Below are 26,776 nucleotides of genomic sequence, written 5' to 3' on the forward strand. Positions count from 1 at the left end.
CGAATGGACCTTGCACTAGAAGGTCCTGTCTCAATGGTAGCTTCCATGGTGGAACCGATGACATATTCACCAGGTCTGCATACCAAGTCCTGCGTGGCCACGCAGGAGCTATTAGAATCACCGAAGCCTTCTCCTGTTTGATCCTGGCTACTAGCCTGGGGAGTAGAGGAAACGGTGGAAAGACATACGCTAGATTGAATGACCAAGGCGCCACTAATGCATCTACCAATGTCGCCTTGGGATCCCTGGACCTGGACCCGTAGCGTGGAACCTTGGAGTTCTGACGAGACGCCATCAGATCCAGATCTGGAATGCCCCATAGTTGAGTTAACTGGGCAAAGACCTCCGGGTGAAGTTCCCACTCCCCCGGATGGAAAGTCTGACGACTCAAATAATCCGCCTCCCAGTTGTCTACTCCTGGGATGTGAATTGCAGATAGATGGCAGGAGTGATCCTCCGCCCATTTGATGATCTTGGATACTTCTCTCATCGCCAGGGAACTCTTCGTTCCTCCCTGATGATTGATGTACGCTACAGTCATGTTGTCCGACTGAAATCTTATGAATTTGGCCTTCGCTAGTTGAGGCCAGGCCAGGAGCGTATTGAATATCGCTCTCAATTCCAAAATGTTTATTGGGAGAAGAGATTCTTCCCGAGACCATAGACCCTGAGCTTTCAGGGAGTCCCACACCGCGCCCCAGCCTAGGAGACTGGCGTCGGTCGTGACAATGATCCACTCTGGTCTGCGGAAACTCATTCCCTGTGACAGGTGATCCTGAGCCAACCACCAGAGAAGCGAGTCTCTGGTTTCCTGGTCCATCTGTATCTGGGGAGACAAGTCTGCATAATTCCCATTCCATTGCTTGAGCATGCACAATTGCAGTGGTCTTAGATGAATTCTGGCAAATGGGACAATGTCCATTGCCGCCACCATTAGACCGATAACCTCCATGCACTGAGCCACAGACGGCTGAGCAATGGCATGAAGGACTCGACAAGCTTTTGAGAGCTTTGACTTTCTGACCTCTGTCAGAAAGATTTTCATTTCTACCGAATATATTATAGTTCCCAAGAAGGGAACCCTTGTGACTGGGGACAGAGAACTCTTTTCTATGTTCACCTTCCACCCGTGAGACCTTAGAAAGGCCAGAACGATATCCGTATAAGCCTTGTCTCTGGGAAGAGACGACGCCTGTATTAAGATGTCGTCTAGGTAAGGTGCTACTGCAATGCCCCGTGGTCTTAGTACCGCTAGAAGGGACCCTAGCACTTTTGTGAAAATTCTTGGAGCGGTGGCCAACCCGAAAGGAAGGGCCACAAACTGGTAATGCTTGCCCAGAAAGTCGAATCTTAGGAACTGATGGTGATCTTTGTGGATTGGAATATGCAGGTATGCATCCTTTAGGTCCACAGTAGTCATGTATTGACCCTTCTGGATCATAGGCAGAATTGTTTGAATTGTTTCCATCTTGAATGATGGAACTCTGAGAAATTTGTTTAGGATCTTTAAATCCAGAATTGGCCTGAACGTTCCCTCCTTTTTGGGAACTACAAACAGGTTTGAGTAAAAACCCAGTCCTTGTTCTGCTTTTGGGACTGGGTGAATCACTCCCATTTTGAAAAGGTCTTCTACGCAATGTAAGAATGCCTGTCTCTTTGTCAGGTCTGAAGACAAGCGAGAAATGTGAAACCTTCCCTTTGGGGGAAGGTCCTTGAATTCTAGGAGATACCCCTGAGATACAATCTCTAAAGCCCAGGGGTCTGGAACATCTCTTGCCCAAGCCTGAGCAAAGAGAGAGAGTCTGCCCCCCACCAGATCCGGTCCCAGATCGGGGGCTATCCTTTCATGCTGATTTGGTTGGAGCAGCAGGCTTCTTGGCCTGTTTCCCCTTGTTCCAGCCTTGCAATGGTTTCCATGCTGGCTTGGGCTGGGAAGCGTTACCCTCTTGTCTAGAGCCTTGAGAGTTAGAAGCTGGTCCGTTCCTGAAGTTGCGAAAGGAACGAAAATTAGACTTATTCTTTGCTTTGAAAGGCCTATCCTGCATGGCCCTTTCCCCCAGTGATGTCTGAAATAATCTCTTTCAACTCTGGCCCGAATAGGGTCTTACCCTTGAAAGGAATATTAAGCAACTTTGTTTTTGACGACACATCCGCCTACCAAGATTTTAGCCAAAGCGCTCTGCGCGCCACTATTGCAAAACCTGAATTTATCACCGCTAACTTAGCTAATTGAAAAGTGGCATCTAAAATAAAGGAATTAGCCAAGTTCAGTGCGTGAATTCTGTCCATGACTTCATCATATGGAGTCTCCTTCTGTAGCGAATTTTCTAGTTCATCGAACCAAAAAGACGCCGCTGTGGTGACAGGAATAATGCACGAAATTGGTTGAAGAAAACCTTGCTGAACAAAAATTTTCTTCAGCAATCCTAAATTTTTATCCATCGGATCTTTGAAAGCGCAACTGTCCTCTATTGGAATAGTTGTGCGCTTAGCTAATGTTGAAACTGCCCCCTCTACCTTAGGAACCGTCTGCCATGCGTCCCTTCTGGGGTCAACTATGGGGAACATTTTCTTAAATATAGGAGGGGGAACAAAAGGAACACCTGGCTTCTCCCACTCCTTAGTCGCTATGTCCGCCACCCTCTTGGGTATCGGAAAAGCATCAGCGTGCACAGGGACCTCTAAGAATTTGTCCATTTTGCACAATTTCTCTGGAATCACCAAAGGATCACAATCATCAAGAGTAGCTAGCACCTCCTTAAGCAGAGCGCGGAGGTGTTCCAACTTAAATTTGAATGCAACTATATCAGGCTCTGCCTGCTGAGAAATCTTTCCTGTGCCAGAAATTTCTCCTTCAGACAGGCCCTCCCTCACCGCCAAATCAGATTGATGTGAGGGCATAATAGATAAATTATCCTCAGCGTTTGCCTGCTCATCCTCTGTATTTAAAACTGAGCAATCACGCTTTCTAGGATAAGCTGGCAGTTTGGATAAAAAAGCTGCTAGTGAATTATCCATTACTGCTGCATAGTAACCGCCATTGGCGCGCTAGATGAACTAGGTATTTGACACAGAAGGAGAGGATGATGAACTATCCCCACTACCTTCATTTAAAGAATCATCTTGGGCAACATCTTTAAATGTGACAGTACTGTCCTTAATTTGTTTGGACCCTATGGCACACTTCGCACAAACATTTAATGGTGGAACCACCTTGGCCTCCATACACACAGAACATAGGCTATCTGAAGGCACAGACATGTTAGACAAACCTAGGCAGCTCTATAATGCAAGAAAAATAATTTTATACAAAACCGTTACTGTCTCTTTAAATAATAAAGAAGCATACTTTATTACTGAAACGTCAAAAATATCAAAGAAAATTCCGATCTTTCTGAAATTTTCACCGTAGTGTCTTAAAGCTATGAAAGTATTGCACAATAATTTTCAGACCAATTGACCCTTAAATGCCCGAACCGGAGCTAGTAACAGCAATTAACCGGTTAATACACTACAGTCCCCTGCCACAGACTCCACCGCAGCTTTTACCTTCCTTATGGGTTAACCAAAAACGAAATAAACCTCTTAAAAGTCCTTTTCTAAGTCTCTTGACCTTCCACGTGAAGCTGCATGAACCTCCTGATGAAAGGCAACTGCGCAACTGAGGCGCGAAAATGAGGCCTCCTCCCTCTGCATTCCAGAGTGAAGGGGCCTTTCTGACAAATATAGGTGTCTAAACAACTGCCAGGCGCAAATAACATACCCAAAAGTGTTTTAAGTTTGAGAAAAACACTTCAAAGTCACATAAACATGATAAAAAATAAACGACTTAGCCCACAATAGTGTCAACCAGCAGAGAGCCCAAATCATAAGCCTTAATTCTGTTACTGAGTCTAAGAAAATGGCTTACCTATCCCAGAAGGGATAACTGACAGTCTTCTAGCATTACTTGGTCTTGTTAGAAAAGTGACTGATCATACCTGAAGCAGATAAGCCTGCAAACTGTTCCCCCTTGAAAGTTCTCTGGTTTAACAGTCCTGCGTGGGAACAGCAATCGATTTTAGTTACTGGTGCTAAAATCATACTCCTCTTAAACAGAAATCTTCTTGATTTTCTGTTGCAGAGTAAATAGTACAAACCGGCACTATTTTAAAATAACAAACTATTGATAGAAGAAATAAAAAACTACAACTAACACCACATACTCTTTACCACCCCCGTGGAGATGCTACTTGTACAGAGCGGCAAAGAGAATGACTGGGGGGCGGAGCTAGAGGGGGAGATATATGGACAGCTCTGCTGTTGTGCTCTCTTTGCCACTTCCTGTAGGGAAGAGACTATCCCACAAGTAAGGATGAAGCCGTGGACCGGACACACCAATGTAGGAGAAAGTTATAATTATAAGTGTATAGACACTCGTTACTAATTATTAGTATGTTGCTTAAAAGCCATAACACATTGTGAAAACATATATTATTAAAAACACTAATATATATATATATATATATATATATATATATATATATATATATATATATACATATACATATACATATATATACATATATATACATATACACACACACACAGATATATATACACATATACACACACACATTCAAAAAGCGGTAGCAAGTATTGGTTGTCATTTTTCCATATACATTTCCTAGTATCCATATTGATCAATATGAGCAAAATTCTTTCCACTGAAAACGTAATATTTTTAACGAGAAAACTCAATACCTATTGGATCCAAAACCCTGTGTTTTAATCTGTATTTTAAATAATATAGAAATGGTTGCTTAGCCTTGTGTATTGTTATCTATAATTGTTAAAACAGTACACGTTAAGGTAGGAACCCCCAAGTTTCTCTGTGTAAAAGATGTTTCCTTTAGGATTCTGTTCAATACCAAGCTCAATACCTGCCTCATTTGTTTAAGTATATGTTTAACACATGATGATGCTTCTCCTGAATCGCTTATTTAAAATGTATGTGGATAAACTTGACGTTGTCAAGACAAGCGCTACACAGCCCGTTCTGAAACGGACGATCAGGTAAACGTCACGATGACGATTATCACGTTTACCTGGATTTAGAGGCCGGTCCGGATAGTCGGAACTGATTGGCAGGCAATGTAATGAAGTGCCGCTGGAAAGAGGGATCCGATTGGACAACGTCACGTTGATGTCACTACACTATTAAAAGGCCCTGAATAAGAGTCTGGTCCGGTTTGTTGTACTGGATTGGCTGGGCACCAACTAATAGGGAACTGGTATCAGAAATATAAGAGCACACTTCACTACACAAACTATTACAATTATTTCCTCTTGAAAAAGTTCGCACAGGGCGAACAAAACGCGTTGGGTAGAGTTTGACGAGGCTCCTACGGACAGATTGAAAAAGAGAGAAGGATCAAGGCTTCTAATTACTGGGATGTGACAGAGATACCCCTTTCTGATTTGGACCTGGACTCTCCCTTCTTCCCTATATTGGGATACAGGCTTGTTACTATTTTTTATCTTGTAAGTGTTTTTAACCGTTATGTGCAAATAAAATTCAAAAACGTCTACCTTGATGTGGGTTTGCACTCTTGCTATAGTATTTCTACATGTAGAGAGTGTTTAGTGACACACCTCTGAAAGCAGCTGCAACCCACGGATTGGGACCTTTTGGAGTGCTTTGGAAGTTTACCCTAAAAGACTATTGGGACTATATTGATCTACTGTAATCAACACCACTTATGTGACAGGATGTGGTAAATGTATCATTTAATAATTGCAAATGTCTTAAATATATTTATATACACAGGTTTGATACAGTTTATAAGTAATACTGCCCTTGACTGGGTATTAAGGAAAGTATTATATATAACATTTCTGTCTTTGAAATTGACATTTTAATACCAGTATTAACCCAAATTGTACAATCCCATTTATCAGCTGTCATCCATTTAGCTACGCTGTAAATACTCTTTTTTTTGGACATATATACATAAGCTAATCTTCCCAACAAAAGTTCCTTAGTATGGGGGGGGGCATTAAGACTTGAGCACTGCATGTCTGGTAACATTTAAAAAAAAAAAAAAATCTTGTAAAAATGTTTTGAATGAAACACCTTTTTTCAGTAATTTTCCATAAATACATAGTATATGCAAATATTATTCACCTTTCACTTATGTTATGAGATATGATAAACAATGAGTATATAATAGAGAGTTCACTTTTATTTTCTTAATTCATTGTTTTATGTCGTTTTTAACAAGCTGATGCAAAGAATAATAAAAGAAGTAGCTTACAGCTTTTTTGCTATCTTTACCCAATGCATTCTGCTACTGTGTTTCTCGACTTCTTACCTGTGAAGGGAATAATCGTCCAACACTGGGGTCTCCTACTGCCTTGACTAAAGGTGTTTCTTGGTTAGGGATGGGGTCAGTCCCAAGTGCAGTGCCCCCAGGTTCCACCCAGGCATCAATCTCATAATGAACATATTTACAAGTGTCCATATGAAAACATGTGTTGAGGAAGGAGCAGTCCCCCAGAGACTCATCAGTATGCATGTTAATGATGCGCCTAGGAAAGGAAGGATCAACCACAAATAAGTTATTTCCTGGGTCAGCGAACTATCCAGACATCCAACACTACTTCCTAAACCTTAACCAATTAATAAATAGAAAGCTACTCAAACAAAAGGGGCAAGAGATTGTGAAGTTTATAATTTAACAGAATACTGTAGTACGCGGGCAGGTTTATACACCAATAACTTTGTTGAAAAACATAATTTATGCTTACCTGATAAATTTATTTCTCTTGTAGTGTATCCAGTCCACGGATCATCCATTACTTATGGGATATATTCTCCTTCCCAACAGGAAGTTGCAAGAGTCCACCCACAGCAAAGCTGCTATATAGCTCCTCCCCTAACTGCCATTACCAGTCATTCGACCGAAAACATGCAGAGAAAGGAAAACCATAGGGTGCAGTGGTGACTGTAGTTTAATGGAAAAATTACCTGCCTTAAAGTGACAGGGCGGGCCGTGGACTGGATACACTACAAGAGAAATAAATTTATCAGGTAAGCATAAATTATGTTTTCTCTTGTTAAGTGTATCCAGTCCACGGATCATCCATTACTTATGGGATACCAATACCAAAGCTAAAGTACACGGATGATGGGAGGGACAAGGCAGGTACTTAAACGGAAGTTACCACTGCCTGTAAAAAACCCTTTCTCCAAAAATAGCCTCCGAAGAAGCAAGGTATCAAATTTGTTAAATTTGAAAAAGTATGAAACGCAGACCAAGACTCCGTCTTGTAATCTGTTCAACAGAAGCCACATTTAAAAAAGGCCCAAGTGAAAACCACAGCTCTAGTAGAATGAGCTGTAATCCCTTCAGGAGGCTGCTGTCCAGCAGTCTCATAAGCTAAATGAATTATGCTTTTTAACCAAAAAGACAGAGAGGTTGCTGAAGTCCTTTGACCTCTCCTCTGTCCAGAATAGACAACAAACAAGGTGAATGTTTGATGAAAATCTGTAGTAGCTTGTAAGTAAAACTTTAAAACACGAACCACGTCCAAATTGTGTAATAGACGTTCCTTCTTTGAAGAAGGATTAGGATACAAGAATGGAACAACAATCTCTTGAGTGATATTCTTGTTAGATACCACCTTAGGTAAAAACCCAGGTTGGTACACAGGACTACCTTATCCGTACGGAGAACCAGATAAGGAGAATCACATTGCAACGCAGATAACTCGGAGACTCTATGAGCCGAGGAAATAGCTACCAAAAAGGAACTTTCCAAGATAGAAGTTTGATATCTATGGAATGAAAAGGTTTAAATGGAACTCCTTGAAGAACCTTAAGAACCAGCTTTAAGCTCCATGGCGGAGCAACATTTTTAACCACAGGCTTGGTTCTAACCAAAGCCTGACCAAATGCCTGAACGTCTAGAATACCTGCCAGACGCTTGTGCAAAAGAATAGACAGAGTAGAAATCTGTCCTTTTAAAGAACTAGCTGACAACCCTTTTCTCAAAATCATCTTGGAGAAAAGAGAATATCCTGGGAATCCAGACTTTACTCCATGAGTAACCCTTGGATTCATAACAATAAGATATTTACACCATATCTTATGTTAAATTTTCCTAGAGACAGGCTTTTATGCCTGTATTAAGGTATCAATTACTGACTCGGAGAAGCCATGCTTTGATAACATCAAGCGTTCTGTCTCCAGGCAGTCCATCTCAGATTAGTTATATTTAGATGGTTGAAAAGACCCTGAGGTAGAGGGTCCTGTCTCAGAAGCAGAGACCGTGGTGGAAAGGATGACATGTCCACCAGATCTGCATACCAGGTCCTGCGTGGCCACGCAGGCGCTGTCAAAAGCACCAAAGCACTCTCCTGCTTGATCTTGTGCAAACCCCTCCGGAGGGAATTCCCACTCCCCCGGACGACTTAGAAAATCTGCCTCCCAGTTCTCAACACCTGGGATAGGGATAGCTTTTAGACAAGAGTGAGTCTCTGTCCAGTGAATTATTTAAAGACTTCTAACATTGCTAGGGAACTTCTGTTCCCCCTTGATGGTTGATGTAAGCCACAGTCGTGATATTGTCCGACTGAAATATGATGTACCTCAGAGTTGCTAACTGAGGCCAAGTCTGAAGAGCATGGAATATCGCTCCCAGTTCCAGAATATTCATTAGAAGGAGGGTCTCCTCCTGAGTCCACTATCCCTGAGCCTTCAGGGAGTTCCAGACTGTATCCCAACCTAAAAGGCTGGCATCTGTTGTAACAATTGTCCCATCTGACCTGCGGAAGGTCATACCCTTGGACAGATGGACCCGAGATAGTCACCAGAGAAGAGAATCTCTGGTTTCTTGGTCCGGATTTAACAGGAGAACAAATCTGTGTAATCCCCGTTCCTCTGGCTGAGCATGCATAGTTGCAGTGGTCTGAAATGTAGGCGTGCAAACGGTACTATGTCCCTTGCCGCTACCATTAAGCCGATTACATTCATGTACTGAGCCACCAAAGGGCGCGGATGGAATGAAGAACACGGCAGAAATTTAGAAACTTTGACAACCTGGACTCCGTCAGGTAAATTTTAATTTCTACAAAATCTATCAGAATCCCTAGGAGGGAAACCCTTGATATTGGGGATAGAGAACTCTTTCCTTGTTCACTTTCCACCCATGCGATCTCAGAAATGCCAGTACTACGTCCGTATGAGACTTGGCAACTTGGATGTTTGACGCCTGTATCAGGATGTCGTCTAAATAAGGGGCCACTTCTATGCCCCGCGGCCTAAGGACCGCCAAAGTGACCCCAGAACCTCCATAAAGATTCTAGGGGCTATAGTTAACCCAAAGGAAAGAGCTACAAACTGGTAATGCCTGTCTAGAAAGGCAAACCTGAAAAACCGATGGTGATCTTTATGCATCGTAATGTGAGGATAAGCATCCTTCAAATCCATTGTAGTCCTCTATTGACTCTCCTGGATCATAGTTAAGATGGTACGAATAGTTTCCATCTTAAATGATAGAATTCTAAAGAATTTGTTTAAGATCTTTTAGATCCAAAATAGGTCTGAAGGTTTCCTTTCCTTGGGAACCACAAACCGATTTGAGGAAAACTGTGTCCCTGTTCCTCTATTGGAACTGAATGGGTCACGTACACAATGCAAGAATGTCTCTTTCTTTATCTGGTTTGCAGATAAATGTGAAAGGCAAAAACTCCCCTTTTTTGGGGGGGAAAGCTTTGAAATCCAGAAGATATCTCTGGGGTATAATTTCCAATGCCCAGGGATCCTGGGCATCTCTTGCCCACGCCTGGGCGAAGAATGAAGTCTGCCCCCTATAGGATCCGTTACCTGATAGGGGTCCGTTCCTCATGCTGTTTTAGAGGCAGCAGCAGGCTCCTTGACCTGCTTATCTTTGTTCCAGGTCCGGTTGTCTCCAGACCGCCTTGGACTGAGCAAAAGTTCCCTCTTATTTTGCCTTAGAGGAAGTTGATGCCACACCTGCCTTGAATTTTCGAAAGGCACGAGAATTAGGCCTTTTTTGTCCCTTGATTTGGACCTGTCCTGAGGAAGGGCATGATCTTTTCCTCCAGTGATATAAGTAATAATCTCCTTCAAACTAGGCCTGAATAGGGTCTGCCCCTTGAAGGGAAGTTAAGTAGCTTATTTATTAAAGTCACGATAGCTGACCATGATATAAGCCATAGCGCTCTGCGCGCCAGTATAGTAAAAAACAGAATTCTTAGCCGTTAGTCTAGTCAAAGGAACAAAGGCATCAGAAAACAAAGGAATTGGCTAGCTTAAGTGCTCTAAGCTTGTCAAATATATTCATCCAATGGAGCCTGTAAAGCCTCATCAAGAGACTCAAACCAGAACGCCGCAGCAGCAGTGACAGGAGCAATGCGTGCAAGGGGCTGCAGGATAAAACCTTGTTGAATAAACATTTTTTATCCATTGGATCTAAAAAAGCACAACAGTCCTCGCCAGAGGTAGTGGTACGCTTAGCTAGAGTAGAAACTCTTCTCTCCACCTTAGGAACTGTCTGCCATAAGTCCCGTGTGGTGGCAACTATTATAAAACATTCTTCTAAAAAATAGGAGGGGAAGAGAACGGCACACCTGGTCTATCCCATTCCTTATGAAAAATTTTAGTAAACCTCTTTAGGTATTGGAAAAACATAAGTACACACCGGCACTGCATATTATTTATCCAGTCTACACAATTTCTCTGGCACTGCGATTGTACACATTCATTCAGAGCAGCTAAAGCCTCCCTGAGCAACAAGTGGAGGTTCTCAAGCATAAATTTTAAATGTAGAAATATCAGAATCAGGTTAAATCATCTTCCCTGAGTCACAAATATCACCCACAGACTAAGCATATTGTGAGGTAGTATCAGACATGGTTCTTAAAGCGTCTGTATGCTCTGTATCTACCCCCAGAGCTGTTTTGCTTTCCTTTAATTTCAGGTAGTCTGACTAATACTGCTGCCAGTGTATTATACACAACCTTTGCCATGTCTTGTAAAATAAACGCTATGGGCGCCATTGATATACTTGGCGCCATTTGAGCGTGAGTCCCTGGAGCGGGAGTCAAAGGGTCTGACACGTGGGGAGAGTTAGTCGGCATAACTTCCCCCTCGACAGAATCCTCTGGTAAAATAAACGCTATGGGTGCCCTTGATGTACTTGGCGCCATTTGAGCGTGAGTCCCTAAAGCGGGAGTCAAAGGGTCTGACACGTGGGGAGAGTTAGTTGGCATAACTTCCCCCTCGACAGAATCCTCTGGTGATAATGTTTTTAAATACAAAAAATGATCTTTATTGTTTAACATGAAATCAGTACATCTGGTACACATTCTAAAATGGGGTTCCACCATGGCTTTAAACATAATAAACACAGAGCCTCCTCTATGTTAGACATGTTAGAACTAATAAAGAGACTAGTAAGCTTGGAAAACACTTTAAATCAAGTTAACAAGCAAATATAACAAACGTTACTGTGCCTTTAAGAGAAACAAATTTTGTCAAAATTTGAAAAACAGTGAAAAAAGGCAGTAAATCAAACGAAATTTTTACAGTACATGTAATAAGTTAACAGAGCATTGCACCCACTTGCAAATGGATGATTAACCCCTTAATGCAAAAAACAGATAAAAAAAAAAAAAAAAAAAGACATTTTTTTAAACAGACACAACAAAACTGCCACAGCTGAGCTGTGGATTACCTTCCCTATAACTGTTTCTATGCAAAATTTAAGCCAGCCATGTGGAAAAATTAGGCCCCAATAAGTTTTATCACCAAACATATGTTAAAAAACGATTAAACATGCCAGCAAACGTTTTAAAACACATTCTTATAAGAGTATGTATGTCTATTAATAAGACTGATCCAGTCGCTATCACTGCATTTAAGGCTTTACTTACATTACTTCGGTATCAGCAGTATTTTCTTAGTCAATTCCATTCCTTAGAAAAATATATTACTGCACATACCTTAGCATATATCTCTATCAATCAGCCTGGTACCAGTCGCTTTCACTGCATTTAAAGGCTGTACTTACATTACTTCGGTATCAGCAGTATTTTCTTAGTCAATTCCATTCCTTAGAAAAATATTTTACTGCACATACCTTATTTGCAGGAAAACCTGCACGCCATTCCCCCTCTGAAGTACCTTACTCCTCAGAATGTGTGAGAACAGCAACTGGATCTTAGTTACGTCTGCTAAGATCATAGAAAAAACGCAGGCAGATTCTTCTTCCAAATACTGCCTGAGATAAACAGCACACTCCGGTGCCATTTAAAAATAACAAACTTTTGATTGAAGAAATAAACTAAGTATAAAAAACCACAGACTCTCACGACCTCCTATCTATGATGAGACTTGCAAGAGAATGACTGGTAATGGCAGTTAGGGGAGGAGCTATATAGCAGCTTTGCTGTGGGTGGACTCTTGCAACTTCCTGTTGGGAAGGAGAATATATCCCATAAGTAATGGATGATCCGTGGACTGGATACACTTAACAAGAGAAATTAGTATCATTTAAAAGTTCTGTTAATTATATAGTACCATAAAAACAGAATTTATGCTTACCTGATAAATTACTTTCTCCAACGGTGTGTCCGGTCCACGGCGTCATCCTTACTTGTGGGATATTCTCTTCCCCAACAGGAAATGGCAAAGAGTCCCAGCAAAGCTGGTCACATGATCCCTCCTAGGCTCCGCCCACCCCAGTCATTCGACCGACTGACAGGAGGAAATATATATAGGAGAAACCATATGATACCGTGGTGACTGTAGTTAGAGAAAATAATTCATCAGACCTGATTAAAAAACCAGGGCGGGCCGTGGACCGGACACACCGTTGGAGAAAGTAATTTATCAGGTAAGCATAAATTCTGTTTTCTCCAACATTGGTGTGTCCGGTCCACGGCGTCATCCTTACTTGTGGGAACCAATACCAAAGCTTTAGGACACGGATGAAGGGAGGGAGCAAATCAGGTCACCTAAACGGAAGGAACCACAGCTTGCAAAACCTTTCTCCCAAAAATAGCCTCCGAAGAAGCAAAAGTATCAAATTTGTAAAATTTGGCAAAAGTGTGCAGTGAAGACCAAGTCGCTGCCTTACATATCTGGTCAACAGAAGCCTCGTTCTTGAAGGCCCATGTGGAAGCCAAAGCCCTAGTGGAGTGAGCTGTGATTCTTTCGGGAGGCTGCCGTCCGGCAGTCTCATAAGCCAATCGGATAATGCTTTTAAGCCAAAAGGAAAGAGAGGTAGAAGTCGCTTTTTGACCTCTCCTTTTACCAGAATAAACAACAAACAAGGAAGATGTTTGTCTGAAATCTTTAGTAGCCTCTAAATAGAATTTTAGAGCACGGACTACGTCCAAATTGTGTAACAAACGTTCCTTCTTTGAAACTGGATTCGGACACAAAGAAGGTACAACTATCTCCTGGTTAATATTTTTGTTAGAAACAACTTTCGGAAGAAAACCAGGCTTAGTACGCAAAACCACCTTATCTGCATGGAACACCAGATAGGGCGGAGAACACTGCAGAGCAGATAACTCTGAAACTCTTCTAGCAGAAGAAATTGCAACTAAAAACAAAACTTTCCAAGATAGTAACTTAATATCTATGGAATGTAAAGGTTCAAACGGAACCCCTTGAAGAACTGAAAGAACTAGATTTAGACTCCAGGGAGGAGTCAAAGGTCTGTAAACAGGCTTGATCCTAACCAGAGCCTGAACAAATGCTTGAACATCTGGCACGGCTGCCAGTCTTTTGTGAAGTAAAACAGATAAAGCAGAGATCTGTCCCTTTAGAGAACTTGCAGATAATCCTTTCTCCAAACCTTCTTGTAGAAAGGATAGAATCTTAGGAATTTTTATCTTTTTCCATGGGAATCCTTTGGATTCACACCAACAGATATATTTTTTCCATATTTTATGGTAAATTTTTCTAGTTACAGGCTTCCTAGCCTGAATCAGAGTATCTATTACAGAATCTGAAAACCCACGCTTTGATAAAATCAAGCGTTCAATCTCCAAGCCGTCAGTTGGAGAGAAACCAGATTCGGATGTTCGAATGGACCCTGAACAAGAAGGTCCTGTCTCAAAGGTAGCTTCCATGGTGGAGCCGATGACATTCACCAGGACTGCATACCAAGTCCTGCGTGGCCACGCAGGAGCTATCAAGATCACCGAGGCCCTCTCCTGATTGATCCTGGCTACCAGCCTGGGAATGAGAGGAAACGGTGGGAATACATAAGCTAGGTTGAAGGTCCAAGGTGCTACTAGTGCATCTACTAGAGTCGCCTTGGGATCCCTGGATCTGGACCCGTAGCAAGGAACCTTGAAGTTCTGACGAGACGCCATCAGATCCATGTCTGGAATGCCCCATAATTGAGTTATTTGGGCAAAGATTTCCGGATGGAGTTCCCACTCTCCCGGATGGAATGTCTGACGACTCAGAAAATCCGCTTCCCAATTTTCCACCCCTGGGATGTGGATCGCAGACAAGTGGCAGGAGTTATCCTCCGCCCATTGAATTATCTTGGTCACTTCTTTCATCGCCAGGGAACTCCTTGTTCCCCCCTGATGATTGATATATGCGACGGTCGTCATGTTGTCTGATTGAAACCTTATGAATTTGGCCTTTGCTAGTTGAGGCCAAGCTCTGAGAGCATTGAATATCGCTCTCAGTTCCAGAATGTTTATCGGGAGAAGAGACTCTTCCCGAGACCATAGACCCTGAGCTTTCAGGGATTCCCAGACCGCGCCCCAGCCCACTAGACTGGCGTCGGTCGTGACAATGACCCACTCTGGTCTGCGGAAGCTCATTCCCTGTGACAGATTGTCCAGGGTCAGCCACCAACGGAGTGAATCTCTGGTCTTTTGATCTACTTGAATCATCGGAGACAAGTCTGTATAATCCCCATTCCACTGTCTGAGCATGCACAGTTGTAATGGTCTTAGATGAATTTGTTCAAAAGGAACTATGTCCATTGTTGCAACCATCAATCCTATTACTTCCATGCACTGCGCTATGGAAGGACGAGGAACAGAATGAAGTACTTGACAAGAGCTTAGAAGTTTTGATTTTCTGACCTCTGTCAGAAAAATCCTCATTTCTAAGGAATCTATTATTGTTCCCAAGAAGGGAACTCTTGTAGACGGGGACAGAGAACTTTTTTCTTTGTTCACCTTCCATCCGTGAGATCTGAGAAAGGCTAGGACGATGTCCGTATGAGCCTTTGCTTTTGACAGGGACGACGCTTGAATTAGGATGTCGTCCAAGTAAGGTACTACTGCAATGCCCCTTGGTCTTAGAACCGCTAGAAGGGACCCTAGTACCTTTGTGAAAATCCTTGGAGCAGTGGCTAATCCGAATGGAAGTGCCACAAACTGGTAATGCTTGTCCAGAAAAGCGAACCTTAGGAACTGATGATGTTCCTTGTGGATAGGAATATGTAGGTACGCATCCTTTAAATCCACGGTAGTCATAAATTGACTTTCCTGGATGGTGGGTAGGATCGTTCGAATAGTTTCCATTTTGAACGATGGTACCCTGAGAAATTTGTTTAGGATCTTCAAATCCAAAATTGGTCTGAATGTTCCCTCTTTTTTGGGAACTATGAACAGATTGAAATAAAATCCCATTCCTTGTTCTCTTATTGGAACTGGATGTATCACTCCCATCTTTAACAGGTCTTCTACACAATGTAAGAATGCCCGTCTCTTTATTTGGTTTGAAGATAAGTGAGACCTGTGGAACCTTCCCCTTGGGGGTAGTTCCTTGAATTCCAGGAGATAACCTTGAGAAACTATTTCTAGCGCCCAAGGATCCTGAACATCTCTTGCCCAAGCCTGAGCAAAGAGAGAGAGTCTGCCCCCCACTAGATTCGGTCCCGGATCGGGGGCTATCCCTTCATGCTGTTTTGGTAGCAGTGGTAGGCTTCTTGGCCTGCTTACCCTTGTTCCAGCCTTGCATCGATTTCCAAGCTGGTTTGGTTTGCGAAGCATTACCCTCTTGTCTAGAGGCTGCAGAGTTGGAGGCCGGTCCGTTCCTGAAATTGCGAAAGGAACGAAAATTAGACTTATTCTTGGATTTGAAAGGCCTATCTTGTGGGAGGGAGTGGCCCTTACCCCCAGTGATGTCTGATATAATCTCTTTCAATTCTGGCCCAAAGAGAGTTTTACCCTTGAAGGGGATATTAAGCAATTTTGTCTTGGAAGATACATCCGCTGACCAAGACTTTAGCCAGAGCGCTCGGCGCGCCACAATTGCAAACCCAGAATTTTTCGCCGCTAATCTAGCTAACTGCAAAGCGGCATCTAAAATAAAGGAGTTAGCTAACTTAAGTGCGTGAACTCTGTCCATAACCTCCTCATACAGAGTCTCTCTATTGAGCGACTTTTCTAGTTCCTCGAACCAGAACCACGCTGCTGTAGCGACAGGAATAATGCACGAAATAGGTTGCAGGAGGTAACCTTGCTGTACAAAAATCTTTTTAAGCAAACCCTCAAATTTTTTATCCATAGGATCTTTGAAAGCACAATTATCCTCGATAGGAATAGTAGTGCGCTTGGCTAGTGTAGAAACTGCCCCCTCGACCTTAGGGACTGTCTGCCATAAGTCCTTTCTGGGATCGAACATAGGAAAAAAATTCTTAAATATAGGCGGGGGAACAAAAGGTATGCCGGGTTTCTCCCACTCCTTAAATAAAAAGAGAGAAGCGCTCAACCTGGAAACGAACAATAGCATAATAGCTTGTTCTATGGCTAGTTACCACCCAAGAAGCAGCCTCTTTTTGCTCAAAATGTGCCTTTCACAGAGAAAAACTTTCCTGAAGCATATCAGTCTGATCCCGACTTCACAGTACAGTCCAGCCCCGAAATACCAGGCAATCCTTCTCTGAACAAGAGAAACAGCAAAACCCCAGACGTACGTTTCGGCCTATTGTGGGCCTCGTCAGTGAGGTGCAGCCATATCCCTCTAGGCACACTGAGCAACGGGTCCACGTCTGGATTCCCGCATCACACTTAGGGAGACTTCCCAAAATGTCATAACTTGCATAAATAAAAAGAGAGAAGTGCTCAACCTGGAAACGAACAATAGCATAATAGCTTGTTCTATGGCTAGTTACCACCCAAGAAGCAGCCTCTTTTTGCTCAAAATGTGCCTTTCACAGAGAAAAACTTTCCTGAAGCATATCAGTCTGATCCCGACTTCACAGTACAGTCCAGCCCCGAAATACCAGGCAATCCTTCTCTGAACAAGAGAAACAGCAAAACCCCAGACGTACGTTTCGGCCTATTGTGGGCCTCGTCAGTGAGGTGCAGCCATATCCCTCTAGGCACACTGAGCAACGGGTCCACGTCTGGATTCCCGCATCACACTTAGGGAGACTTCCCAAAATGTCATAACTTGCATAAATAAAAAGAGAGAAGCGCTCAACCTGGAAACGAACAATAGCATAATAGCTTGTTCTATGGCTAGTTACCACCCAAGAAGCAGCCTCTTTTTGCTCAAAATGTGCCTTTCACAGAGAAAAACTTTCCTGAAGCATATCAGTCTGATCCCGACTTCACAGTACAGTCCAGCCCCGAAATACCAGGCAATCCTTCTCTGAACAAGAGAAACAGCAAAACCCCAGACGTACGTTTCGGCCTATTGTGGGCCTCGTCAGTGAGGTGCAGCCATATCCCTCTAGGCACACTGAGCAACGGGTCCACGTCTGGATTCCCGCATCACACTTAGGGATACTTCCCAAAATGTCATAACTTGCATAAATAAAAAGAGAGAAGCGCTCAACCTGGAAACGAACAATAGCATAATAGCTTGTTCTATGGCTAGTTACCACCCAAGAAGCAGCCTCTTTTTGCTCAAAATGTGCCTTTCACAGAGAAAAACTTTCCTGAAGCATATCAGTCTGATCCCGACTTCACAGTACAGTCCAGCCCCGAAATACCAGGCAATCCTTCTCTGAACAAGAGAAACAGCAAAACCCCAGACGTACGTTTCGGCCTATTGTGGGCCTCGTCAGTGAGGTGCAGCCATATCCCTCTAGGCACACTGAGCAACGGGTCCACGTCTGGATTCCCGCATCACACTTAGGGAGACTTCCCAAAATGTCATAACTTGCATAAATAAAAAGAGAGAAGCGCTCAACCTGGAAACGAACAATAGCATAATAGCTTGTTCTATGGCTAGTTACCACCCAAGAAGCAGCCTCTTTTTGCTCAAAATGTGCCTTTCACAGAGAAAAACTTTCCTGAAGCATATCAGTCTGATCCCGACTTCACAGTACAGTCCAGCCCCGAAATACCAGGCAATCCTTCTCTGAACAAGAGAAACAGCAAAACCCCAGACGTACGTTTCGGCCTATTGTGGGCCTCTCCCACTCCTTGTTCACTATGTCCGCCACCCGCTTGGGTATAGGAAAAGCGTCAGGGTGCACCGGAACCTCTAGAAACTTGTCCATCTTGCACAATTTTTCTGGAATGACCAGGTTGTCACAATCATCCAGAGTAGATAACACCTCCTTAAGCAGTGTGCGGAGATGCTCTAATTTAAATTTATATGTCACAACATCAGGTTCTGCCTGTTGAGAAATTTTGCCTGAATCTGAAATTTCGCCAACTGACAAAACCTCCCTCATGGCCCCTTCAGATTGGTGTGAGGGTATGACAGAACAATTATCATCAGCGCCCTCCTGCTCTACCGTGTTTAAAACAGAGCAATTGTGCTTTCTCTGATATGCAGGCATTTTGAATAAAATATTTGCTATGGAGTTATCCATTACTGCCGTCAATTGTTGCATAGTAATAAGCATTGGCACGCTAGAAGTACTAGGGGCCTCCTGCGTGGGCAAAACTGGCGTAGACACAGAAGGAGATGATGTAGAACTATGTCTACTCCCTTCATCTGATGAATCATCTTGGGCAACTTTACTATCTATCTGTGGCAGTACTGTCCTTACTTTGTTTGGACACTATGGCACAATTATCACACAATTTTGAAGGGGGAGACACATTGGCTTTCATACATATAGAACATAGCTTACCTAAAGGCACAGACATGTTTAACAGGCTTAAACTTGTCAATAAAGTACAAAAAACGTTTTAAAACAAAACCCGTTAAACAGGGCACACTTTATTACTGAATATGTGAAAAACTATGAAGGAATTATTCAAAATTTACCAAATTTTCACCACAGTGTCATAAAGCATTCAAAGCATTGCACCCCAAATTTCAGACCTTTAACCCTTAAAATGATTTAACCGGAGCCCGTTACAGATTTAACCCCTCTACAGTCCCAGCTTCAGCCTTTGCTGCGACTTTACCAAACCCAGGGGGGAATACGATACCAAATGAAGCCTTCTAGGGACCTTTCCAACTACTTTCAGACCCACACACATGCAGCTGCGTGTCCTGCTCTCAAAAGTAACTGCGCAATAATGGCGCGAAAATGAGGCTCAGCCTACTACAGTGAAGGCCCTTCCTGACTGGAAAGGTGTCTAAACCAGTGCCTTACGTAAAAAAACGTTCCCCAAAGTTTATAAGTGTGAATTTCAAGCATCAAGCTGTATAAAATGCCCAAATAAAGCAATCGATTTTGCCCATAAAAAAGGGTCTACCAGTTTTATAGCCCATATTAAGCCCTTTATTCTGTTTGAGACTAAGAAAATGGCTTACCGGTCCCCATGAGGGGAAATGACAGCCTTCCAGCATTACACAGTCTTGTTAGAAATATGGCTAGTCATACCTTAAGCAGAAAAGTCTGCCAACTGTTTCCCCCAACTGAAGTTATTTCATCTCAACAGTCCTATGTGGAAACAGCAAACGATTTTAGTTACTGCTGCTAAAATCATATTCCTCTCACAAACAGAACTCTTCATCTTTTTCTGTTTCAGAGTAAATAGTACATACCAGCACTATTTTAAAATAACAAACTCTTGATAGTAGAATAAAAAACTACAACACCACATACTCTTCACCATCTCCGTGGAGATGCTGCCTGTGCAACGGCAAAGAGAATGACTGGGGTGGGCGGAGCCTAGGAGGGACTATATGGACAGCTTTTGCTGTGCTCTTTGCCATTTCCTGTTGGGGAGGAGAATATTCCCACAAGTTATGGATGACGCCGTGGACCGGACACACCAATGTTGGAGAAATGAAGTTCACATATAGATTTGATATTCGTAATTTTACTTTTTTATAGATTGTCACTTTTTTAGTTTCCCTGACAAATCACTCAATTTATTCTTTAAATTTTTGCTAGTTAAAATTTGATACATGCTTGTACTGGTCCCTGTCATTCCTCCCCTTGTTAAGACTTTTTTATTTTACCAGCTATATCTGCAGGGAGAAAGACAGGGGTTTCTGCATTCAAACTCCTTACAGATGTATAGATCGTTAATCTGTGAGGATCTCTAGTGGTCATTGCATCTCACCTTCTTTAGTTCAGCTAGCAGCAACTGATTATAAGAATATGCTCATCCCGACATTTGTATGGAAACAGATGTGCTTAATCTCCTTTTAGGTATCATCTAATGCTCTTCTTACATCTAAATGTCTACAAATCCCCTCTTAGTCTCCCACACTACACATATAGGAAAACCCTACTTCATACTGTATCTATATAGGAAAATCCTAGTATAGCAACACTCACATAGGTTTGGCCAAGCTTTTTACGCCACATCCTGGAGTAAATATCTTCACATAATATTTCTATAATATTTTTATAATCCCCACCTCTCAAGACTTTAGCTAGTTTCTTTATTTTTGTTTTTAAGTTAGTGTGTTTCTAAGGAACAAAATCCCAATAATGTGGCACATACACATCAATGCAGGTAGGTTTCACAATAAGTGGACGATCCTTATAATCAGCATTTTAATTGCAGCTATTATATGAACATTTACTTGTCAGTATATGTTGCATGTAATCCTAAATAGTTTTAGTGTTTTGTTTTTTTGTTTGGTTCAGTTCTGTTGATAATATAAACATTTTGAGATATGGGTGCAGCACAAGATGACAATGGAACAGGCTTTATTTTCCTCTCAATGCATAATGTTCTTTTAACTTTTTCAAACATATGCTAATATTTTGATGCTGAGAATGTAGCACTTAATTCGGAACTCTGACTAACCTTTTTCTGTGTGACTTTACCTTATCTGCATGTAGATGTATTGCCTTGTACCTGTGTCTCTTCAATAAAAAGATTTAAAAAAAAAAAATGTTGCCGATTTAAACATGTACAAGGGTATGAAATCTGATATACTTTGCACTGAACAGTTTACTGCCTGCTTTAGTGATCTCATGTGCAATGTAGTATTATGTTACCTGAAGTGAAGCCTTCTGCATGGAGTGTCTGCGCCTGCTCCTCTCATACACTCTTCCTTGGTCCCATAATCACAAAACTCTTGGACCTGAGCTCTTCCTCGGGAGCGGAACTTCTCCACTATGGATTGTTCTTTGGCTGTGCTAGTATTCAGAAGCTCTAGGATCTCCTGGCTTACCTGAGTCACAACAGAGTAAAAAAAACAACTAAAACAGAGGAAATAATTGTTGGTGGAGCTTGATAAGGTGACCTGTTTAACAGAACACTGAATAATTTGAAAATTACAAGACTGCAGACTATTCATACATAATGCTAGAAAAAAAAAGTTAAGACAAGAGTAATAAAGCCACAATAATATAAATTATATATACTCCTCAATAATTGTAGCACTCACTGGGTCTTAAATATAAAATCTTTATTTTTTGTATTTAAGACCCAGCGAGTGCTACAATTATTGAGGAACATATTGATTACTTTAGTAGGCACCCTGGGCAATAGAATACTACGGCTGCCTTGTTAGCAGCGCGGAAGTTGGAGTGCTTCATCCCTGCTGAAATTGGATAGATAGATAGATATAGATATAGATAGATTATATATATATATATATATATATATATATATACACACATACACATACATATACACATATACATATATACACGCATATTTTTTAAATAGGTTAAATAAGACATCTTTCTGGACCCTGAATGTCAAAAAGTAAACACTGAGATAGATACGAAAAACAAGATGAATAAATGTAAAGAATAAGCATTAAATACATAAATAGATTAATCAGATGACTAAACATCTTCCAGTCTGTGAAATATATAACGTAAATATTCTTACAACCATAAAAAGGATACAGCAATTAGCCAAGCTGCTTTTAAGGATGTATGTAACTAAATAGGATGTAAATCGGTATCAATATTTTAAAATCTGCCTAATTATTATTTATAACGGAAAAAAAATCAAGATAGCAGCAAACTTTACTTAATCGATTCTGATGTTGACTCACAGAAGCTTGGAGGTATCTACTACAATATAGATTTGAACAAATTAAAGTAATAGAAAACTTTCCCCTTTGTCTAAACAGATCCAGAATGTCCGTGATATTTTAGATGGAGTTTAATCCATCAATTATAATAAAGATGCGCTATAACTTACTTTTTAATGTAGCGCTGAAATTAACATTTCCCGCGCTCTGCAGCCCACTTAAAAAAGGAAATTTATGCTTACCTGATAAATTTCTTTCTTTTACGATATGACGAGTCCACGGATTTCATCCTTACTTATGGGATATCTCCTCCTGGTCAGCAGGAGGAGGCAAAGAGCACCACAGCAGAGCTGTATATATAGCTCTTCCCTTCCCTCCCACTCCAGCCATTCGACCGAAGTTAGGAAGAGAAAGGAAAAGCCAAGGTGCAGAGGTGACTGAAGTTGAACAAAAATAAAGACCTGTCTTAGAAATGACAGGGTGGGCCGTGGATTCGTCATACCGTAAAAGAAATAAATTTTTCAGGTAAGCATAAATTTCCTTTTCTTTTACAAGATATGACGAGTCCACGGATTTCATCCTTACTTATGGGATACAATAACAAAGCTATAGGACACGGATGAAAGGGAGGGACAAGACCGGAACCTAAACGGAAGGCACCACTGCTTGAAGAACCTTTCTCCCAAAAACAGCCTCGGACGAGGCAAAAGTATCAAATTTGGAAAAAGTGTGAAGAGACGAACAAGTTGCAGCCTTGCAAATCTGTTCAACAGAAGCATCATTTTTAAATGCCCATGAGGAAGCCACAGCCCTAGTAAAATGAGCCATAATTCTTTCAGGAGGCTGCTGTCCAGCAGTCTCATATGCAAAACGGATGATACTCTTCAGCCAAAAAGAAAGAGAGGTAGCAGTAGTTTTCTGGCCCCTACGTTTTCCAGAAACAACAACAAATAATGAAGATGATTGATGAAATTCTTTAGTCAAATGCAATTAAAACTTTAGGGCACGGACCACGTCCAAGTTATGTAACAGACGCTCCTTCTTAGAAGAAGGATTAGGACACAATGAAGGAACAATAATTTCCTGATTAATATTTTTGTTGGAAACAACTTTAGGAAGAAAACCAGGTTTGGTACGTAACACTACCTTATCGGAATGAAAAATAAGGTAAGGAGAATCACATTGTAATGCTGAAAGCTCCGAAACACTGCGAGCAGAAGAAATAGCAACCAAAAAAAAAACAAACAAAAAAAAAAAAACTTTCCAAGATAACAATTTAATATCTATGGAATGCATAGGTTCAAACGGAACCCCTTGAAGAACCTTAAGAACTAAATTCAAACTCCAAGGAGGAGCAATAGGTCTAAACACAGGCCTGATTCTAGTCAGAGCCTGACAAAAAGATTGAACATCCGGAATATCTGCCAGACGTTTGTGTAGCAAAATAGATAAAGCAGAAATGTGTCCCTTTAAGGAACTTGTTGATAACCCTTTCTCCAATCCTTCTTGGAGAAAAGATAAAATCCTAGGAATCCTAATCTTACTCCATGAGTAGCCCTTGGATTCGCACCAATAAAGATATTTACGCCATATCTTATGGTAAATCTTTCTAGTAACAGGCTTACGTGCCTGGATCAAAGTATCAATGACCGAATCAGAGAACCCTCGCTTAGATAAAATCAAGCGTTCAATCTCCAAGCAGTCAGCTGTAGAGAAATTAGATTCGGATGATGGAAGGGTCCCTGAATGAGAAGGTCCTGCCTCAATGGAAGCTTCCACAGCGGCAGAGAGGACATGTCCACCAGATCGGCATACCAAGTCCTGCGAGGCCACACAGGAGCGATGATAATCCTCGAAGCCCTCTCCTGTTTGACTCGAACAATCACCTGGGGAAGTAGACGGTGGAAACACATAAGCTAGGTTGAACGACCAAGGCACTGCCAAGGCATCTATCAGTTCGGCCTGAGGATCCCTGGACCTGGATCCGTATCTCGGGAGCTTGGCATCCTGACGAGATGCCATAAGATCCAGCTCTGGTCTGCCCCATCTGAGAATCAGGTTGGCAAAGACCTCCGGATGGAGTTCCCATTCCCCCGGATGAAACGTCTGTCTGCTCAAAAAATCCGCTTCCCAGTTGTCCACTTCTGGGATGTAGATTGCTGACAGATAACAAGAGTGAGCTTCCGCCCACCGAATTATCTTGGATACTTCTGTCACCACTAAGGAACTCCTTGTTCCTCCCCGATGATTGATGTAAGCCACAGTCGTGATGTTGTCCGACTGAAATCGGATGAATGAGGCCAAGCCTGAAGCGCATTGAATAATGCTCTCAACTCCAGAATATTAATGGGAAGTAGAGACTCCGACCGAGTCCACACACCCTGAGCCTTCAGGGAATTCCAAACTGCACCCCATCCTAGTAGGCTGGCGTCCGTTGTCACTATCACCCATGAGGGTCTGCGGAAGCACGTCCCTTGGGACAGATGATCCTATGACAACCACCAAAGAAGAGAGTCTCTTGACTCCTGATTCAGATCTATCTGAGGAGACAAATTTGCATAATTTCCATTCCACTGTCTGAGCATGCTTAGTTGTAGAGGTCTGAAATGAAAACAAGCAAACAGAATGAAGTCCATTGCCGCCACCATCAATTCAATTACCTCCATGCACTGAGCCACTGATGGCCGAGGATTGGACTGAAGGGATCGGCATGTATTCAGAATCTTTCGTCAAGAAGATTTTCATGGATATAGAGTCTATTAGAGTTCCTAGGAAAGGAACCCTTGTCTGTGGAAATAGTGAACTCTTTTCTAGATTCACCTTCCACCCGTGAGTCTTTAGAAAGGATAGAACCATGTCGGTATGAGACTTTGTCAGCTGATAAGACTATGCCTGGATCAGAATATCGTCCAGATAAGGCGCTACTTTCCACGTCCGGCGGCCTGAGAACCGCCAGCAGAGACCCTAGAACCTTCGTGAAGATCCTGATCTCCATGATCATTTAATTAAGGCAGATATAGGATCTAGGACATCGATGATTCAAAGATATATAACTACCAATAGATGTGGTTCATATGCATGCCTAAACTGCTCATGTTGCGGGAATTTGATTAAAGGTCCTGTGTTCTATCACCCATGTAATGGGAAAAAATATCATATTAGGGGATATTATACCTGCAACACTGATTATGTTATCTATCTAATTAAATGTCCCTGTGGGCGGAGCTATATTGGAGAGATAACAAGGTGTGTACGCGATAGAATCATAGAGCATAAAAGCTCTATAAGAATTAAAAATTTAAAAGCTCCAGTCGCTGAACATTTTTTAGATAAAAAAACATGCCATAAATCAACTCCGTTTTCAGATTATTGACCATGTCCCCAAATTACGTAGAGGTGGGGACAGGGAGAAAATGCTAAAGCAAAGAGAAGCGTTCTGGATTCATGAATTGGGTACCATGTATCCCAATGGCATGAATAAGGACTGGGACCTGTCAGTGTTTCTTTAGGGACATCATCTCTGTGAATGAAGATTAAAATTAAAAAATCTAAAACTAAAGCTAAAATATCTTGACAATTTAACTTTGAATTCAATGTTGCACTTTAACCCCTTAATGACAACTGACGTACCAGGTACGTCATGCAAAAACTAACAGTTAATGACAATGGACGTACCTGGTACGTCAGTTGTCTAACAGAGTGCTGGAAGCGATCACAAATGCTTCCAGCAGCTCTGAGGGTATTGCAGTGATGCCTCGATATGGAGGCATCCTGCAATACCACTTTACAAGCCTCCGATGCAGAGAGAGCCACTCTGTGGCCCTCTCTGTACCGGTAGGGATGGTGCCAGTGTCCGCCGGTGTGAGGGTGCGTGCGCGCGTGCACGATGTGTGTGCGCGTACATGAGGGGCGAGAGTGCACGTGAACGTGTGTGTGTGCGCGTGCGCACATTAGCCACACTGACACCAATGAATGAGGGAGGAAAGGGATTAAAAGGTAAAAAAAAATTTTAAATATAAAAGGATCTGGGAGGGGGTGGGGGTATTGTGGGGGGGCTGCTACACTACAGAAATAGTTTTTAAATTAAAAATAAAATAAAAATACTTTTTGGGGGATTTTTGGGGCCAAACTAGGTACTGGCAGACAGCTGCCAGTACCCAAGATGGCGGTAATTAGGTAGGGGAGAGGGTTAGAGAGCTGGAGGGGGGATCAGGGAGGTTGGGGCTAAGGCAGGGGTCCATCACAGCTAAAATATTTTATTTTTTTATTTAAAAAAAAACAAAAAAACAAAAAAAAAAAACTTTTATTTAGTACTGGCAGACTTTCTGCCAGTACTTAAGATGGCGGGAACAATTGTGGGGTGGGGGAGGGAAGAGAGCTGTTTGGGAGGCTGATCTCTAAAATTAACCCTGCAAGCTC

The 26,776-nt window shown here is 42.1% G+C and overlaps 1 protein-coding gene across 1 annotated transcript in view; it reads right to left on the bottom strand.

Annotated features, from left to right (window-relative positions):
• METTL3 (methyltransferase 3, N6-adenosine-methyltransferase complex catalytic subunit) overlaps positions 1–26,776 on the bottom strand; it is a 107,377-nt gene that overhangs the window by 58,693 nt on the left and 21,908 nt on the right. The window contains exons 4-5 of the mRNA XM_053702284.1: positions 21,366–21,541; positions 6,354–6,570 (exon numbers count right to left, since the gene is read on the bottom strand). Coding sequence (XP_053558259.1) covers positions 6,354–6,570; positions 21,366–21,541 — 393 coding nt within the window. The remainder of the gene's footprint in view (positions 1–6,353; positions 6,571–21,365; positions 21,542–26,776) is intronic.

Source organism: Bombina bombina, chromosome 2 (assembly GCF_027579735.1).
Source record: "Bombina bombina isolate aBomBom1 chromosome 2, aBomBom1.pri, whole genome shotgun sequence".
NCBI classification, from domain to species: Eukaryota; Metazoa; Chordata; class Amphibia; order Anura; family Bombinatoridae; genus Bombina; species Bombina bombina.